We start from the raw sequence: 20,286 nt of genomic DNA, 5'->3' as shown, positions 1-20,286 counted from the left end.
TATGTAGTAATGTAATTTATTTTTTTTAATGGCTTTAGGAGTTGGACTGATGGAAAGATCTTGCCACTATAAGGCTGTGAAGGGACTTCTCATATTTTCTTCTTTAATCTTGATAGTCTCCTATTTTAACCTTTAAATATCTGATTCATGAGGGATTTATCTTGACAAATTATACCAGATTTGTTTCTTTTTTCCCCCCAAATGGCTGCTCAGTTATCCCAATACTTTTCTTTGAAAAGTCCATCTTTTCAGTTCTAATGTGCAATACCAACTGTATCATATACTATATTTCCATGCATATATGTATGTTTTTACACATTCTCTTCTATGTCACTTGTCTGTCACTTTATGTACTAATATCATACTGCTTAATTATTGAAGCTTTATAATGTATTTTAATATATGCTAGGGCTACTGTCACTCTTTCCTCTTTCTTTTTCACTGCTTTTCTAGACTATTGCCTGTTTTTTCCCCCATATGGACTTTAGAATGATCTTATCCAGGTTCTCCACCCCACTTCTTAAAGGAAGAAAAAAAGCCTTTTTTATATTTTTATTTCGGTCATTTTAATATTATAAATTGAACTAGTCAGAATTGATATCTTTGTGATGCTAAGTCTTCCTATCCAAGAATATAATATCCTCTAGTTCTTCAAGTCTTTGGAGTTCTTCAGTAATGTCTTTTCATTTTCCTTATAAAGATTTTATACTTTCCCAGTTACATTAATTTCTAGATATTTTATCTTTTTGTTGCTATTAATGGTTTTTTTTTTCTTCCACTGTATTTTCTATTAATGGTTGTTTGTTAAAAAGATCCTAAGTGGAATGGAGCAATGGGCTATACATAACAAGATCTACTTTAATAGAGATAAATGTGAGGCCTTGACCTTGGATCAAAACAAACAAAAAAATCAGTTCAGCAGGAAGAGGATGAGGAACATTTTGATCGGAGAAACCATTATAATAGTAGCTACTTGTGTGCTTAACATTTAACCTTATAATAAGCCCATTAATTAGCTACTGTGACCCCAGTTTATAAATGAGAAACTAAGCTTTATATGAAGCTATACACTTTGCTCAAGGTCATACAGTTTCTTAGTGATTGTGCTGGCTTTGTCTCTATGTCTGTCTAATTCCAACACCTGACCTCTGAACTGGTATCCTACACTATATCATTCCCTTGTGGAAAAGGATTTATTCAGATTTCATAGGATATAAACTCAAACCAAATTAGTGAATGCCTCACCAGTGAGTGAAGCGATCTTCCTCCATTTCTCAACAGTTCATATATACCCTTATTGAAGAACTGGATTCATTCTAGGTCTCATAACTTAAAAATATCGATAAACTGTTTTTTTAACTAATTCAGGGTAGTATGACCAGAATTACGAAAAGTGAAGCTGTGTTTTAAAATAAGAAATTGCCAAATGGATTGGTAATAAACTCACAGAAGACTGAGAACCATCTATCTATCCATCTATAAAATTATATATATAACTATATATATTTTTTAGTATTTCCAGTATTAGAAAATTAATTGGACTTATTCTTCATGATCCCAAGTGTAGACCCTGAGATTAAGGAGTACATGTTGCCTGGAGTAAATATTCCAGTTGCTATTGTTGTGTAACTTATAACCCCAAAACTTAGTGGATGAAACCCACACAATTTTTTATTATCTTCTATGATTTCTGTGGTTCAGGGATTTGGGAGAGGGTCAGCTGGGCACTTCAGGCTTGGTCTCTGATTTGGCTGCAGCCAGATAGTAACTGGAACTGCATCAACAAGGGAAGGTGACTGAAATAGCTGGGGGCTGGCTGGCATCTCTCCCTGCCTCTTCACATCATCTTAGGACTGCTCCTTGTGTTCTCCATGGGCCAGTCTTGGCTTCCTCACAGTGCAGCATTCAGATGACATCTCATTAGCTCCAAAGATGAATATATATTCCAAGAGAACCAGGCAGACCTATTATAATCTAGTCTTAAAAGTCATGTAATATCCCATACTCCAAAGCACAAACTAGCCCAGATTCAAGCAGAGGAAGCTAAAACCCCATCTGTTGATGAGAAAAATGTCAGCGTTTCATTGTAAGAAGAGTATGTGGGATTGGAGATAGTGTCATGTCCTTTTTTAGAAAATACAGTCTGCCACAGTGATGGTCTTTCAGTGCAGGGAAGGGCCTTGTGGTGGAATTCTCTGAGATGAAAAGGATGGCCACTGAATGGATAAGTTTTCATTGTTGGGTATGTTCAGGCTAGGTATTCAGAGGATAGGGTGGTTCTGCTATCTGAGGCAGTTTTGGTCCCTCTTATTCTCCAGAGTTACAAAAATGATTCTGGGAATGTTTAAGCTTAACTAGTTTAAACATAATAATAATAATAAGTATTTTTTGAAATTTATGAATACCACGTATTATAAGAAATAATGTGTATATTGTGCATTCAAATGTATATTATTATCACTGTGAAAAGTTTGGAGCTTTAAGGATATCTTACCCAAAGATCTTAAGTCAATAGCCTAACCTTTCACCTTAATAAACTAGAAAGAGAACAGTATAATAAACACAAGGCAAGCAGAAGGAAGGAAATAATAATGATTAGAGCAAAAATAAACAATATAGAAATTAGGAAAACAATAGAGAAAATCAGTGAAACCAAAAGTTAGTTATTTGAATAGATCAACAAAATGGACAGATCTTTAGCTAGATTAAAAAGAAGAGAGATGACCCCAGTTTCTAAAGTAAGGAGTGAAAGTAGGGACATTACTTGTGACCTTTCAGAAATAAAAAGAATTATAAGGGAATACTGTGAATAGCTGCATGTTAACAAATTAGATAACCCAGATGAAATGAACACCTTCCTAGGAAGACACAAACTGTCAAAGAAGAGCAAGTCTGAATAGACCTATACAAATAAAGAAATTAAATTAATAATCATACAGCTTTCCATAAAGAAAACCCCAGGAACCAGATGGTTTTACTGGTGAATTGTACCAAACATTTAAAGAAGAATTAACTCCAATCCTTCATAAACGCTTTCAAAAAGTGGAAGACAAGGGAACACTTCTTAACTCATTCTATAAGGCCAGTATTACCTTGACACCCAAACCAAAGACAGCACATGAAAAGAAAATTGCAGATTATATCCCTTGTAAACATAATGTAAAAATATTCAACAAAATTTAAACAAACCAAATCCAGCAGCACATAAAAAAAGACTATATACCATGACCAAGTGGGATTTGTCATAGAAATGCAAAATTGGTTTACCATCTGAAAATCAATTAATACACATTGTATTAGCAGTTAAAGGGAGAAAACCAACAATTATCTTAATGGATACATAAAAAACATTTGATAAAATCCAACACCCTCTCATGATAAAAACACCCAACACACTAAAAATAAAAGTAGACTTTTCCAACCTGATATAAGGCATTTGTAAACAACTACAGCTAGCATCATACTTAATGGTGAAAGACTGAAAGAAAGTCTTCCCTCTTGAATTAGTAATGAAAAGGATACTCTAGTCAGTTCCATTCAACATTGTACAAAGTGTCCAGCTAAGGAAATTAGGCAAAGAAAGAAACAAAAAGCATCTGAATTAGAAAAGAAGAAAAACTATCTCTACTTGCAGATGACATTACCTAATTTATGGAAAGTTTTGAAGAATCTGGGAAAAAAAAACTACTAGAGCTAATAAAGTAGTTCAGCAAGTTAGGATACAAGATTAATGTACAAAATGAGTTGTATACACCAGTAATGGACAAAAAGAAATGACCAGTTCCATTTACTGTATCACCCAAAAAAAAAAAAAATACTTAGAAAGGAATTTATAACAATTGTACAGTGAAAACTGTAAAACACTTTAAAATAAATTAAATAAGACCTAAATAAACACAAAGACATCCCATGTTCATGGATCAGAAGCCTTAATATTTTCAGGTGACAGTATATCCAAATTTGTCTACAGATCCAACACACTGTCTATCAAAATCCTAGTGGATGTGTTTATAGAAATGGACAAGCTGATCCTAAAATTCAAAAGGAAATTCGAGGGACCCAGAATAGCCAAAACAATCTTAAAGAATAAAGTTGGAGGGCTCTCACTTCCTGGTTTCAAAAGCTACTACAAAGCTATTGTAAGCAAGACAGTGTGGTACTGGTATAAGGATAGGTGTATAGATCAATGGAATAGAATGAAAATTAAGAATCCATAAATGAACCCATACATCTGTGGTAAATTGATTTGAGACAAGGGGAGCAAGGTAATTCAATGGGAGAAAATGTTCAACAAATGGTGCTGGGATGACTGGATATCCAAATGTGAAAGAAGTTGGACCCCTGCCTCACACCATATATAAAAATTAACTCAAAATTGATCAAATACCTAAATGTAAAAACTAAAACTATAAAACTCTGAGAAGAAAACATAGTTGCAAATCTTCATGAACTTGGATTTGGCAGTGGTTTCCTAAATATGGCATCAAAGCACAAGCAACCAAAGGAAAAAAATAGTTAAATTGGACATCATTGAGATTAAAAGCTTTTATATATTAAAGCATTCTATCAAGAAAGTGAAAAGACAGCATACAGAATGAGAGAAAAAATTCAAAAAAATCTGATAAGGGTCTAATATCCTTAATATATGTATCATATGATATACTTATATATATCTTTATATATAAATATGTATGTGTATACACACAGGTAACTATTCCAACTCAGTAATAAAATGACAAATAACCTAATTTTTAAATGGGCATTTCTCCAAAGAAGATATGTAAATGGGCAATAAATACGTGAAAAGATGCTCAACATTAGTCATTACAGAAATGCAAATCAAAACCACAATGAGATACCACTTTATATTCAGTAGAATAGCTATGATAAACCAAAAAAAATTGAAAAAATTGGAACCCTTATATTTTGCTGGTAGAATGTAAAATGAGTCAGTCACTGTGGGCAACAATTGGGTAGTTCCTCAAACAGTTAAGCCTTAGAATTTCTGTGACCCATAATTCCACTCTTATATATATACCCAAGAGAATTGGAAGTATATGTTTACGCAAAACCTTGTACATGAACGTTCTTAGCAACATTATTCATAATAGCCAAAAAGTGGAAGCAATCCAAAGTCCATCAACTGATGAACAGATAAACAAAATGTGGCAAATCCATACAACAGAATATTATTCAGCCATTAAAAGGAATGGGCTACTGACACCTGGTACAAAATGGACAAATCTTGAAAACAAGAGGAGGAGAGGAGCTACACACAAAAGCTACATACTGTGTATGAATGTATTTATAGGAAATGTCTAGAATAGGTAAATCCATGGAGACAGAAGTAGATCAGTGTTTTCCAGGGGTTTCAAGGAGAGAATAAGAAGTGACTACTAATGGGTATGGGATTTCTTTTAGATGGGATGAAAATGTTCTACAATTAGTGATGGTTATACAAATTGAATATAGTAAAAATCACAGAATTGTACACTTTGTGGATTTTAGGGCATCTGCATTATGTCTGAACAAAAAAACTGTTATCCATGACTACTGTAAAACTAATACAATTTTCACAGCTGTTTGAGGTTGCTGTTTTATGATATATGCCAAAGTGTATTTAATGCAAAGAATTCACAAGTGTTTGAAGGACATTAGTACAATGAGAGTAGATAATTTCATATTTAATACCATTAGAAATTTATTTATACTTGTACTGTTTGCCAGGGTGCTGTTATAAAACTCTGCATATGAACTTTTATTTGATACGTACTCTGAATATCTTTCTTAGAGTACAATATTAACATATTTTGCATAGAAAACAGTAATGAAAAATATCTAAGGTAGTAATTTGTATTAACAGACTCCAGAAAACTTTAAAAGACCTAAGGTTCTAATTTGAGATACCCTTAGCTTGATCTTTGGGGTAGAACCAACCTTCTCCAACCCCTTTGTTCCAGAACATACTGAATGGTAATGGCGAGGAAGTTAAACTGAAGTCTAGAGATGCATTTCTGTTCTCACCAGTTAAGTTATATATTAACCAAAAATCAGCTGTGTTTATTCCTAATCTGTTTAGGCCAAGAGTGATGGTAATCATAATTATGTATTTTAACTAAATTCTATGTAAACTGATGAAATATGAGTGCAGAAAAAGCTAAATGTTTGGAAACACAGAGGCATGTTACTTGTAATAGTACTGAATTGGGTGTGGGTGAAGCCAAAAAAATTGGGTTAAAAATTGTAAAAATTTAGACATTCTGTGCTCAAAAATCCTTTAAATTTTTTTTCTACTTTAAAGAAGTGGAAACTAGAAATCACAGGTAGTGGTTGTTACACCAGAGAACTGACACATCTGCAGAGAGGAGACATTGACTCTGTATTGGAAGACTGGCAAACATTTATGCACTCTAATTCAAAAGAAATGTTTTAAGATTCACGTGTATCATTTTTAATGACTTACCTTTTAAATGAGTTTTTCAGTTTACCAACTAGCTGCCTGGCACGGTTGTCTTAGACAAGAGGGTTTCTCCTCTGGTTAATTAAGTACCAAAGAATTGGGTAAGTTAGGGGACTCATGGTCCCAGCAGCTACTTAACTAGTCATGGTTATCTTGGACAAGTAAATTAAACTTTGGTTTTTTTTTTCCGTGTATTTTGCAATACTTTTGAGTTTAGCAAAATTGTTTTAAATTCTACCAGCTCTTGATATCAGTAAGAGTGAAGAGCTAGAAAATAAAAAGAAGATACTTCTCTGGTCGTGTCCCTTTCTCTCCCACTTTCTTTCTTTTTCTCTCTTTTCCTCTTCTCTTCCTCCTTTTCACTTTCTCCTTCCCTCCCTGCCTCAGAGAACTTAGAAATAGGAGTACAATATACTTTTTATCTGTTAAATAAAACATTTGCTTAATCTGTTTACAAATGTTTACTTCTTAGCATTTAAATAAGTGCTAATTATGGTTCAACAAAAGAGTTTGTTTTCAACCCAGTATTTGCTAAATATGGATATCATCTCAGCTTAAAATTCTCCAGTCAATCCTCATTCTCTGAGAATCATTCATTTTGAATAATCTTTGAAAATGCAATTGTTCAAACTAAAAAGATGAGTTTTGGCCAATTTACTTGGAGAACAAAAAAAATCTCGTTCTTTATGTCTTTTTTGTATAGTAATTTAGAAGCCACATGTGTTTTAAACTATTGCTGATTCAAGTTTTTATTTACAGATTGAATACTTCAGAAACACTGTTTACTTAACTATTAGTTACAGTACTTAAGAATGCATCCTTTTGCAGGGTGTTAAGTATGTAATTTGCTCCATGTTCTGTTCATTTGATACAAACCTACAGTAAAGAAGTAAAAAAATAAATCATGACATTGGCATTTTTAGAATTATAACAGCCACTTCAAGCATAGAAGAACAGTTACGTAACTTTTTCTGTACAGTGTATTTGTGTTGTCAGTACTTGGTATATTTATAGTACATTTTTACGATGTATTTAATGGCCACCCATAAAAACCCAGCTGCTACAAATAAAAGCCCTGCTTAGAAGTTGTTTATTTGAAAGAATTGTAACCTGATGTCAAAAACATTTACTGTTTATGTGAAGTACATCTACCATTGTAGATGTAGATTTCATTTTCTTCTAGTCTGGACTTTAATTCTGGTTACATTCTTAGTGTTCAGTAAAGTGGAACAGTAAGAGGAGAGTGTTTCCTCCCTCTGACACACAGAGGTGTGTTCTACTAGCTCCTATTAATTACCAGCGTCTGTTGTAATTGCCCAGTGGACAAGGTCTTTATCTCCAGGAGATACAGGGCTTATGACTGAGTGATCATTGGAGCCCAGTATGTTTGTTTAAGGGCTGTACACATGGGTCATTGCACAGCTTCACTTCCTTCCTCACTGACTCCTCATGCCCCAAAATCATCTCTCTCTCTCAATTGCTTGCTCCAACTCAGATTACATTTTGGCACATAAATATCATATTATTGTGGAAGAAGGAACATGGGCCCTGAAGTTGGAATCCTGGCTTTGATGCTAGTTTCTCAAAGTTGTTTAATCTTTCCAAGCCTTGGTTTTCTCATCTAAAATGAGAATAATACCTATCCACAGGGAGGGCACTGGGCAAAAGTAAGGAAAGCATAGACTTTGGGCCAAGCTGAGTAGAAAAGGAGTAAGTATTCTTTTCTTTTCTTCTTTTTATTTTTCATTCCAGTTTTTAAAATTAGGAAACTGGGTCCCTGAGAGGTTTAGTGATTTGCCTGAAATCAAAAACTGTCTTTCCAGCCATCCTTTTTTCAGAGCCGCCTCCTAGGGGGCTTGTAGCTTCCCAAAGTGAACACTCGTCTTCCCCTCTACTCACCCTGCCTTGTTGTAATGATACCACCAGCTTTTCCAGTGGCCTGAATCTAGAAACCTCAGCCCCCTCAGTTATTTTCTCCTTCATCTTTCAAATGAGCCAGTCATCAAGTCTTCACATTTTGCCTCTTAAATATTATTTGAATTGATTCCTTTTCTGCATCTCCACTATTTTAACAGCCCTTCAGCATTTCAGCATGAGATTTTATCAGTAAACCTGTCTCTTCCAGAATTATCTTTGTAAAATACAAATCTGATCATATCACTGTTTTTTTTTAGAGCCCACATTCCTTCTTAGTTGTACTTTATCTTTCCATATCAGCTTTATCTTCTGCCACTCCATCCTTTGTACACTAGCCCCATCAAGCTTTTTGCTATCAGGTGTTAACTGCTCATGCTGCTGTACTTTTACTGATGAGAAAAACTGATGAGAAAAATGTGCCTGCAAACTCCTATTCATCCTTGTAGACTTAACTAACTTATTCAAATACAATTAGACATTTAATTCTTCAGGTTCCCACAGCATTTTGTAACTACTTAAATTCTGTCATTTTTTCATACATGCTGTAGTAATTTACTCCTGACCTCTCTTCCTGCTCATTGAGCAAATGATTTATCCTCTCTATAAACTAAGGTAGTTTCACTACGTTAGTGATTCTCAACACTGGCTACGCATTAGAATCACTCTGTCCAAGACCAGTTGAATCAAAATCCCTGGAGATCTTCCTTCTGTATCCAACCCCTCCTCATCAGATTTTTTAAAATTCCTCAAATGATGATTACATTGTGAGGAGAGTTGGAAGGGCTTATACCGAACATTGGTTCTAAGACAACTTTCAGCTGAAATATTGTTAGTCTGTGAATTTATACAGTCTTTTAAGTATGAGAGCATTCAAGTCAGTTGTTCCGTATTTAAAAATCAAACCAGGAACTAAATTAAGAAAATCAAACCAGGAATTAAATGAGAAAAAAAATTAGGGGAACAGAAACACTTCTCATAATAAGAGTGAAAGTAGTATAAAGTGAAGTAATATTTGTCTAAACACCTGTAACTTTAGAACTCTGATTTTCTGGTTCATCTTAATTGTTAAGACTGAATATGAACAAATTGGATAAAGTGTTCCTTTCTGTGATTCTTTTTTTTTTTTTCCCTCAATTGTAAAACTGGGAGGTGAATGTTATTTATATAAAAATGTAAACATTTGATCCTGAATAATTGATATACTTAAGAAATTTCATTTGGAAGACAATGTAGAAATAGTAATATATTATTAAAAAATGTTTTTATATATGCAGTTGACAAGAATTTATTATATTAGTGCATACATTTTGAACCCTATCATTAGGTATTTAACATTGTCACCCTGAGCTTTGGAAAAATAACAGATAACCCAGAATTGACATCAATAATTTACCTGACACAAAATTCTGTTTCTCAAAAGCACATTTGGTAAGAATGCAACTTGTCTGATTACAGGATTTAGTAGTAAATAGTCTTCTAATGTAGGAAATTACTTTGTATATATAGTTAATTTCTTGATGCAAGTTTTACCTTATTTGAACTTAAAAATTAATTTTTACAGGCTATTAGCCAGGTGTTTTACTGATGTTTGTAATTCAGGGGAACTTTAATGGGCAGGAACAAACAGTAGTTCTGTTGTTTCTAAAACATTTCTTTTTAGTATATTTGGATATTCTACCTGTTTACATTTGGCTGATTATATATTAAACTTCTGAAGCTTGGTATTAATATTCTTTGAACTCCTTTATTATTTATTGTTTCCTCTATATAGCAATGGTTATATACCACTTTATTTACTAATATTTCATGGGAATTAGTCATTACAAGCAATAAGGTACAGTGCAGAGATTTGGGTTTGGACTTTACTCAGTTCAAAACAAGTGTCAGCACTGATTTTGGGAGTATCTTAGCCCAGTAGCTAAGCATCTTTTTAAATGAAGGCCATTATTGGTGTTATCCTGAGTTCATTTAGAAGAAAGATTTGAGTGAATCAGTAGATGAACAAATGAGAGTGCAAAGGTCTCTTGTTTTTTTCTGTGTTACTTTTTCTGTCTCTGGCATAGTATCTCACAATGAATGGTTTGGTTTTTGAGAGTAGAAGTCATATCCCAGGTTGATGTTACTAGTTTTATGCTGTGCTTTGACCTGGTGCTTGATCAGTGCTGTTTAGTTTCATTTTGGAATGAGGTTATGTTATTGGAGTGTGTAAGATAATAACTCCATTCATTTTGTCAATTCTAGATACATTAATATTTTATCAGTTTGTCTAGTTAAAGCTAAATGATTGTTTCACTTTAGTAATTAAATTATGACCCAATGAAAGAATCCATTCTAATGCCATTTCTTTAACATGTCAATTAGAGACTACTGGACAAAGAGTGTTCCCTTATGTTTAATGTTGGACTTTAATTTCAAAAGACAGTTATCAAGTAGTTAAGTAGATAATAGGTGACAGCTTGCAATTTTGCTAGTAGAATTTCAGAAAAGGTACAGTCTATACTCAGTCAAAAATGTTCATGAATATTAAGTAAAAATTTTTGGAACACATATTCTTTTCCTTTTGCTACATTTTGTAAAGATTTTCTTAGCTTATAATTTTCATAATTTTGAAGGGATGTGTGGGAGTTTAAGGTGAACATAATGTCAAGGAATAATAGGTTGAAAAACATTCTTCAATATAAAGAACAGATAATATTGCATGAAAATATTTTAAAATCTTTTGCCTAAAGGATCTTCCAAGTCATTAGCACTTGTGTTTAAAGTTTGTACATACTGCTATTATAAGGGCATTATGGTACTTGTATCACAAGAACTCACTTGCAATGAACAGATTTTATTTACATGAATAATTTGAAATGAAAAATAATAGTTTAGAAAAAATCTAGGAGTCATACTTTAATATTCCAAAGCAAAATAAGTCATTTTACATGCAAATTTACCCACCTAACACATCCTTTTGAGGTCTACTTTATTTGACATTAATTTCATTCCAGCCTTCCTGTGTTTCTTGTTTATGTGACCTATCTTTCTCCTTTTACTCTCTTTTATTTATGTCTTAATATTGAAAGTATGTCACCTCTGAAGATGCATTTTTAAACTTTTAGAAATCCATTCTGTCAGTCTTTGTCTTTTAATCATAGTGTTTAGTCCTTTCACACTTAATATAATTATTGGTAATGATTTTTATGATTTTTTGTTTATCCTCTTTTTATTTCTGCTTTCTTTTTAGGTTGAATATTTTTAGAATTCCTTTTTAATTTACCTATTGGCTTTTTAGCTAAAACTTTCTTTTTTTAATGATTTCTATAGGAATTACAATATACAGCCTTAACTTTTCAATCTACTTTAATTTAAAATTATATAACTTCTTTATAATGTATAGTAGCTATTTAAGCATGTTGGGATATGGATATCTGTCTACTATCTTTTATGCTATAATTGTCATCTGTATTACATCTACCTAGGTAACAGTGTTGTAATTTTTACTTTGAATGATAATATTAAATCAAGAGGAAAAACTAATCTTCCACATTTATGTACATGTTTACCATTTCTAATGCTTTTCATTCGTGAGATCCACATTTCTATCTGGTATCACTTCCCCTCAGCCTGAAGAAATTCTTGTAGCATTTCTTGTAGTGCATTTTGCTTGTGACAGTTTTGCCTTCATTATTAAAGGGTATTTTTGTCGGATATGGAATTCTGGATGGACAGTTGTAGAGACTCCGTATTCTATGAAGTTCTCTCTTAAGAGTATTGTTTTATTTTAGCAGTCAGTTAATGTTACTGAACTCACTTGTGCAAACTCTTTGTTTCCTATGGTGAGCAAGAGCTGAAATCTCAGTTCTGTTTTTTTTTTTTTGCTTTGGGAAGCTGCCCTGTGTGTACATAATTTAGGGATCAGCAGAGACTTGAGCAGAGTTTACACACAGAATTTTTTACAGCTCACTTCTTTTTGGGAACCTAAATATAGAGTCCAGAAACAGATCCCCATATACATGGACAGTTGGCTTGCAGCAAAGGTGCAAAGGCAGTTAAATGGAGAAAAGATAACATTTTCATCAAATGGTGCTGGAACAATCAAATACCTTTATGCCAAAACAAAAACAAAAAAAATCTTTGATTCATATCTCACAGCATATACAAAAAACAACTCAAAGTGGATCATAGACTAAGTGTAAAACATAAAACTATAAAATACCTAAAGGAAAACATAGGAGATAATCTTTGTGACCTTGGGTTAATTAAAGATTTCTTAACTACAACACAAAAATGATCTGTAAAAAGAAAAAATTGACAAATTGGATTCCATCAAATTAAAAATACTTGCTCTTTACAAAAACACTATTTGATTAGCATGTGTAATATAGGGGGGGCATGGGGAGAGCTGTGCAACACAGTGAAGACAAGTAATGATTCTACAGCATCTTACTATGATGGACAGTGACTGTAATGGGGTGTGGGGGGGGCACTTGGTGAAAGGGGGAGCCTAGTAAACATAATGTTCTTATGTAATTGTAGATTAATGATAAAAAAAACACTATTTGGAAGCATAAAAAGGTAAGCCACACATTGGGAAAAAGTATTTACAAATCACATATCTGCTAAGGATTTTTGTTCAGAGTATATAAACCCTCAGAACAGTAATAAGAGTGAACAAAAGATTAAAATGAACAAAAGATTTGATTAGATGCTTAACCAAAGATGCTATACAGTTGGCAAATATGCACATTAAAAGATGCTCAACATCATTAGGAAAATGCAAATTAAACCACAGTGAGAGACCATTACACATACATTAAAATAACTAAAATTCAAGAGATTGACCATAATCAAGTGTTGGCAAGGATGTGGAACTCTCATTCACTGCTGGTAAGAATGCAAAATGGCACAATCACTTTGGAAAATAGTTTTGTTAGTTTCTTTAAAATTTAAACATTCAACTGCCATATGACCCACCCATTTCATTTCTAGGTACTTAACCAAGAGAAGTGAAAGCACATATCCACATAAATGCTTGCACAAGTGTATGCGTAGCATCTTTCTACGTAATAGTCAAAAACTTGAAATAAATGTCCCTCAGTAGGGAAATGGATAAGCAAACTGTGGTATGGGATGATAATAAGCAGACAACAGTTTCATCAAATGTTTTGCCATTGCATAATGTGGACTGTCGTCCTTTTAGCTTTCACCTTTCAGTGACAGTTTTCTTGCTGCCTGCTACTCAGCCGCTAAGTCCGTATCACATGTTTAGCATTTTTGGTACTTCCTTTACCAAAGTCTCTATCAGTCACAAAGGGCCAGGTTATGCTGTGATAATAACCCTAAATCTCAGTGGCTTAAAATAGTTTTGTCATGAGTGATATGTCCATTGTGGGTTAGCTGAGAGTTCTGTTCCCTGTTGTCACTCTGAGTCCCAGGCTGATGGAGAAGTCAGAATCTGAAACATTGCTCGGTGCTGTGAATATCTTCATAAAGTTGTTTGATTTATAGGAGTTAAGGCAGATTTTCATGCTGGACTGCCTTTTTATTTTCATCAGCATTCATTGACTTTTGTATCATTTTAGGGTGCATTAAAATCTTCAGTGACACCAATAACTGTAACTTTCTTTAAGCCATAGTACAAAAAATTACACAAAATACCTCTCAACGTTTACCAAAGGTAAATCTCAAAGGTACTTATTGAGATGGGAAGTATGTTTTCCTGTGTGTTGGACAAGGAACCTGACATTCAAAAAGAGTAAGTGAATTGGCAGTTGTCACATAGTAGTGAAATTGAACCTGAACCCAGAGTTCCCATTTTAATATTTTTGTGCAAATTGGAGAAAAAAATGAATATACTGTTAATTTACACATTCTTTATTTTGCCAGTCTCTTCAGCAGGCCACATTTAAGCGGTGTTTCATAGCTTCTGTTGCCCGTGGCTGGAACACAATGGATCACACAGGGACACTAGACACCGAGGATGAACTGGGACCTTTAGCCCGTCTTGCCCCAAGTCCTCAGAGTGAATCCGTTGCCCATGAGTTCCAGGAACTCTCGCTGCAGCCCAGCCAGCACTTACCCCCTCTGAATGAAAGGAAGAATGGTGAGTTCTTCGGCATGTGCAGTTGGAACTTTGACTTAAAATTACTCTCTGTGAGCCCACTTATTCCTCTTTGGTAATTTTTCCTGTCAGTTGTATTCAGCAGTTAGTCACAGAAAGAACCTCGTAGGGTCCTGACTGCTTTTTAGTAACAGAATTTCATTTTCTGTACAATTCTTTCATTATTTCCCCAGTAAGTGCCTTTGGTAGCAACATTATATTTGGAAATGAGCTTTAGATTCTACTGTTTTAGCACAAGCAGAGGATTTCATGCTTGGATGGCATTGGAAAGTAGCTTCCTATGCCGATTTCAAGGAAAATAGATGGATTTGACTAGACTCTCCTCTCTTTTCCCATCTCCACTGTGATGCACCTTAATTTCATAATTGGCAGAATTTGAGCTATCTTAATGATCAGTAGGAAAGCAAGAATTTCTTATTTGAGTTTTTTTTTTTAATTAATGGGTATAGGCTATGACTGTTTTCAGTTCTGGTGTACATAATGAATGCTTTCTGTTCATTTGTTATCTATCTGTTCAGGAACTTTTCATTGAGTACAGGGGCATCTCTGAATCTCCAAAAAACATAGTAATGTCCATGTTTAACATAAATGAATAGACATAGGTGATACACACTTATTTTTAATACTTAAAACATAAAAATAAAAAAAAGTTAAATTTTTACAAACACACTAAGCATACATATTAAAAAGGCAGACTTAAGAATTTCGGCTGGATTCAATATGCTTTCCACAGCTGATGAGTCTTAAATTGACAGTAACTTTTTTTAAATTTCAGTTTTAAAAGCCAAAAGAAATAAAATTTTCCTATAGAGCGCTTTCTTATGCACTTTGTAACTTACTTTTCTGGGTTCTGAGTTTCCCAGACCTTATCTTATTCAGGAAAATGGATAGAAGATGAATGCTACTATTCTGAGTTCTTTAATACATGTCTTTGGTGTATATTTGTTCTCCCATCAAATAAGATGTCTGGTACTTGTATCTGATACTTCTTGTTAGGTATAACCCTTGTCCAGGTTGATTGGTATAAAGTAACATTTTGGCTAAGGCACTGTCAAAACCTTTAGGAGGCTGTGGTTGATTGGTGATGGCTTTAGAACCTTCCATCAATTAGGACCCTAGCTCTATCTTAGATAGTGGTTGAAAGACTAACAACCACATTTACTGACACTTGGCTAAATGTGATCAAATTTACACAGTGTACTTGGACCAGCAATGATTTTTAAATGACTACTTTCAAAAACAATTGGAACAGGTGTAAAATTGCAATAATATACAGTTGCTCAAGAAAATGGTCATAGGTAGCAGAGGAGAGAAGTATGTAAGGAAAGTTTATATTTCATGGTGATTTACTTGATATAGCCTGCCACATTCTCTTCAAGAAATGTGCTCTTGAATAGAATACATATGCCCGAATATGAGGTAAGCTCAAATATGAGATGTCTCCCCTTATAAACTTTTAGGGAGGAAAATGAAATGGTAAAAATTTTAATTTATTAATTTAGTTGCATGTACATAATTCACATTTTATGAAGCAGTGCAATAATAAAGGATTGCTTTGTCCACACTCAATAGTTCATAAACCCATTTTGCTCAAATTCTACTCATGAATATTTGTGGTGTTTTATTATCAGTGGAGCCCCTTTTCATCCATCTAGCACTAAAATTCTGCATACATCTTCATTTCTGTCTCTTTATGTTTGAGTTACAGCAATTTTTGAATGCCTGTGGGATCTGACACTGAAGATTTTATTTCTAAACCACAAGTTCCATTTGCAAAACAGTGGACCTGGGGTGTGTGTGTGTGTGTGTCTCATAGTTCACATTCATAGTCTCTGTAACATAATCACTCATTTGATTTGTGATTGGTTATAATATTTGATGGGGCTACATTTTCTGTTGTAGAATTTAATCATATTTTATTTATTTTATCTTTGAGTAAGTAATACGTTCACATGGCTTAAAATGTAAATTGTACAGATGGGTACACAGTGAAAAGATGTCACCCTCCTAGTCTTGTCCCTTAGCTACCTGGTTACTTCCACAGAATTAATTACTCTTGCTTGTGTCCTTTCTGAGAGAATAATAGTATTTGACTACTTACTTATAAGCAGTTTTTGAAAGTTTTCTTTGTAACAACATGCAACACTTTTAATTTTAAGATTGTAACCTGAGAATAATTAATGTGTTGATTTTTTGCTCACCTTTTTTTCCTGATCTTATTAAGGTATTTTTGTAAACATCCTAAAATAAGCTCCAGTGAAGTTGATTTTTAAACTAATGTATTTTCCTCAATTATTAAGTTAATGAGAAAGAATCTTATAATATGAAACACTATGTAAGGACTCAAATACAAGACATTCTCCTCTTTTCTAATAAGAGACTTCAGGAAGTTAAAAACCTTACCTTATATTCAGGCATACTCTCTAATTTCAGGTTTATGATGTATTAGCCTAATTTATATATACATTTCAAGGCATAAGTGGAATCTTTGTACAGCTAAGAAATCTGGGTTTTTGATGTAATTATGTGGGTAGAGTAGAATCCCATCAAGCAATATATAGATGGAAGAAACTTACTTTCTCACCCTAATGATTTTTCCATGTTGATTCTTCATTTTTTTAGGTCTTCTGAATACCACACTTATTACAAAAAATGTAGATGTTGGCCTCAAAATTAATTAATACAACATATTGTTTGGATATTATGAAATAATAAAATTTAGCTATTTTCTTGGTTGTTGTATATTATTGTTACCCCTGAGCATTTGAATTTCACTTGTTAGAATTATTTTCTTTGCTGTTGGGGGAAAAAGAGGATATTTCAACCAGGGATTGGCGTGTAGAATGATTGTGTCACCAAAATAGTAAATGAGGTTGACATTTAAGTAATGATTCCAGGATCTTCCCTTATTTTTTACTAATATTTATGTTGGCAATGGTAGTGGAGTGACAAAATATTCCCACTACTGAAGTAAATGCAGAAAATCTTTAGTAAAGATAAGTTAGGGTTTTCCTTTATTCCCAGATGTGGCCAAAATAATTCTGTGGTTAATGGCACCTCAAAAGTAAGGTAACCATTTAGGCAATTAACCCTTCCCAACAAATGAGCCCTTCATAAAGGGAAGTGGATATACAGAAACACAAAAATAACATAGCTTTACTAAAATGATGCATACAAGGAAAATTGAGCTTTGTTTTGACATTTTATACACAAAATAGATCCATTTTCAAGTTTCAGTATAACTTTCCTTCACATAGTTAACACTGGGAATAAAATGGAAATCAGTCAAAGGGACAGTTCTTTCATTTGAATATAGCTTTATAAAAGCCAGGAAAGGCAAAACAGATGGAAACAACATACCTGAAAGAGCTATAGCTCTTCGTCTGCACTAACACCTAGAAGGGACCAGGAGGAAGAAGCTTTTCATTCATGAGGTCGTTTGCAAGACTGTTAAGTATGCTGTTCAGCAAATTGAAGCTTTTAAGTTATTGCCAGCATAGTCATAGAAAAAGCAGGTAAGTTGACCTAGATCCCACTTTTATAAAAGCAGTTGGTATTTTAATGCTTTCTGGTACATCTCTGAGGATGAGTTCAGTCATGTTAAGATGGCCACAGACATACCACAGGCCGGCTGCTATAGTAAGTGGAAAATGAGTATCTGCCACCTTTCTTTTTCCATATTAAAAGGCTTTTTGAAACTGTATTTACTATGAAATAGTGCATTTTAGGTCTCAGTAAGGAGGACAGAGTTATTTTTTATTCTTATTTTATTTAAACTTTGGTATTACTAGTTACTGCTGCTGTTAGGTTTTTTAAGCTTATAGTCCCATCTTGAAAGATTTTTTTCTAAGATTTTTTTTCCATTCATTAAACTTACCACAATGAACAATTTTAGACTATCTTTTATTCTGTTCCACAGTGATTACTTGCTAGAAAGAAAATAATTACTCAGAAGTGTGTTGCATACAAGAGACTTCAAGGTGACTCTTTGCATTGGACTCAGTACAGGTATTAATACATTTGTAGTCAGATGAACTTTGCCTGGCCATGGAACCTAGCCAAAGAAAACTGCTTGCCTTGTACCATAGTAAATGATGGCATAAGTGCACAGCTGGTCTTTTCTTTGGGTTCTACTTTAAAAACATTTCCCCACTCCTCCTTAACCCACCCGTTAGGCTTATTGTCAGTCTTTGGAAATGCACAACTGTGATGAGCATTTGTCTTGACAAAACCGTGTTCCCTAGAATGTGCACTAAGTGGGATGGCCTAATGGAGAGTGATAAGGAAAGGAGAGGATATTTCTGCTTTTCTCTGAATCAGACATAAAATTGTTATAGTATCATACATGGGAAGGAAATAAGTAGTTGCTAAATAGCCAAAATATGGAACTGGGATTCTTGCTTTCCCTTCTATAACTGGAGGTAATAGAAATGAATAATTTTCTGTAAAATTATCTTGTCAGTGGCTTTACTGTTAACATATTTAGGATTTTAGATATTTAAAGTAATTTTCGTAGTACAATTTCAAGGATATTGATAAACATTCTGATACATTTAGATACTTTGTTTTCTTGCTCTCAGGAGTTAAGAATACTTGGATTGAGAAGAAAGGTACATGCTCAAATTTAATTTTCCCTGGTCAGTTTCTAATATATTTTTTTAATTAGGCTTTAGGACTTAGACTAAACACAATTATAAAGTTGAAAAGCCAACTTATGACACTCCTGACAACTGTCATGAAAGTCTTGATTGATTGTGGCAGCTCTCAAACTCTTTTTGTTTGTGACAGTCCCTTGAACCCTTCAAAATAAAAAAGGAGCCATGTAAGTAGCTTAAAGTTGAGGTGCTCTCTTTCACAATGGTCTTTATAAAGTCTCCTATTAAATAGCATGTTTTGTTTCACAATGTACATAAGCACCTGTGACCCTGTCCACCTTCTTTTTTCAACTCCAGGTTTCTTACTTAGATAGCTTTGCTGTTACTGAGGATTTAATTTGTTTCAGTGTATTGCTGAACACACCCAAGCAGTGTGTATGTGTGAGAACAGAAGAGGTGTTGGGCACTGATTTATGGTCTCCCATTTGTAGCTGGCAGTGTCAGGACACTATCATGAGCGTGCTTTAGTTATTTCTGAGAGGGTAGATGTAGCTCAGTTTCAGGAGTGCATCAGCAAGAGCGTAGGCCCCAGATACAGCACCCCTGAAGCCACATTTTGAGATTTTTTTATCCAGTCTTTCAATTATATCCTCTTGCAGAAATGCACTTGGGAGTGTCAACAATTAACATATTTATTAAAAGTGAAATTTAGAATAGTAATTAGCCATTTAACCCAGCATGAGACCACATTATCTTGAACTTATAAAAATGTTTGCCTAAAATGTGTACAAGATCTTTCCAGAGTTTATTAGAGTCATAGAAGTACATTATTTCTTACATAGGGTATTGGGTATAATTTTCATAAAACTAGAATCCACCATGTAATTTATATTAGGCACTGGACCAGGGAATGAACTGAAACTAGTTTATTAAGAAATAGTCTTTCCTGTTCCTCAGAAAGCAATTAAAAAATATATAAATGATTAGTTAATAAATATTACCCAACTACAACCCTCTGGCTACTTAGACCTTTCAAGTGAAAAGAATAATTAGTTTGTAATTGAAATTGAATAATTAGTTTACAATCAGACCCTGTGCACTGGGCCAATAATTAGTTTATAATCAGACCCTGTGCGCTGGGCTAATTTCAAATTCGTTGAAATTAAGGGGGGTCTCTTTTTACTTAAATCTGCTACCTAACATCCACA

The 20,286-nt window shown here is 33.7% G+C and overlaps 1 protein-coding gene across 3 annotated transcripts in view; it reads left to right on the top strand.

The window, feature by feature from the left end:
• Positions 1-20,286, top strand: part of MRTFB (myocardin related transcription factor B) — a 226,708-nt gene that overhangs the window by 74,980 nt on the left and 131,442 nt on the right. For all 3 annotated transcript variants that reach the window (XM_036917865.2, XM_057486947.1, XM_057486948.1), the window contains exon 2: positions 14,249-14,465. In XM_036917865.2, the coding sequence (XP_036773760.2) occupies positions 14,249-14,465 (217 nt within the window). The remainder of the gene's footprint in view (positions 1-14,248; positions 14,466-20,286) is intronic.

This window comes from Manis pentadactyla, chromosome 10 (assembly GCF_030020395.1).
Source record: "Manis pentadactyla isolate mManPen7 chromosome 10, mManPen7.hap1, whole genome shotgun sequence".
In the NCBI taxonomy this organism is placed as follows: domain Eukaryota; kingdom Metazoa; phylum Chordata; class Mammalia; order Pholidota; family Manidae; genus Manis; species Manis pentadactyla.
This window is presented reverse-complemented; position numbering and strand designations above follow the sequence as displayed.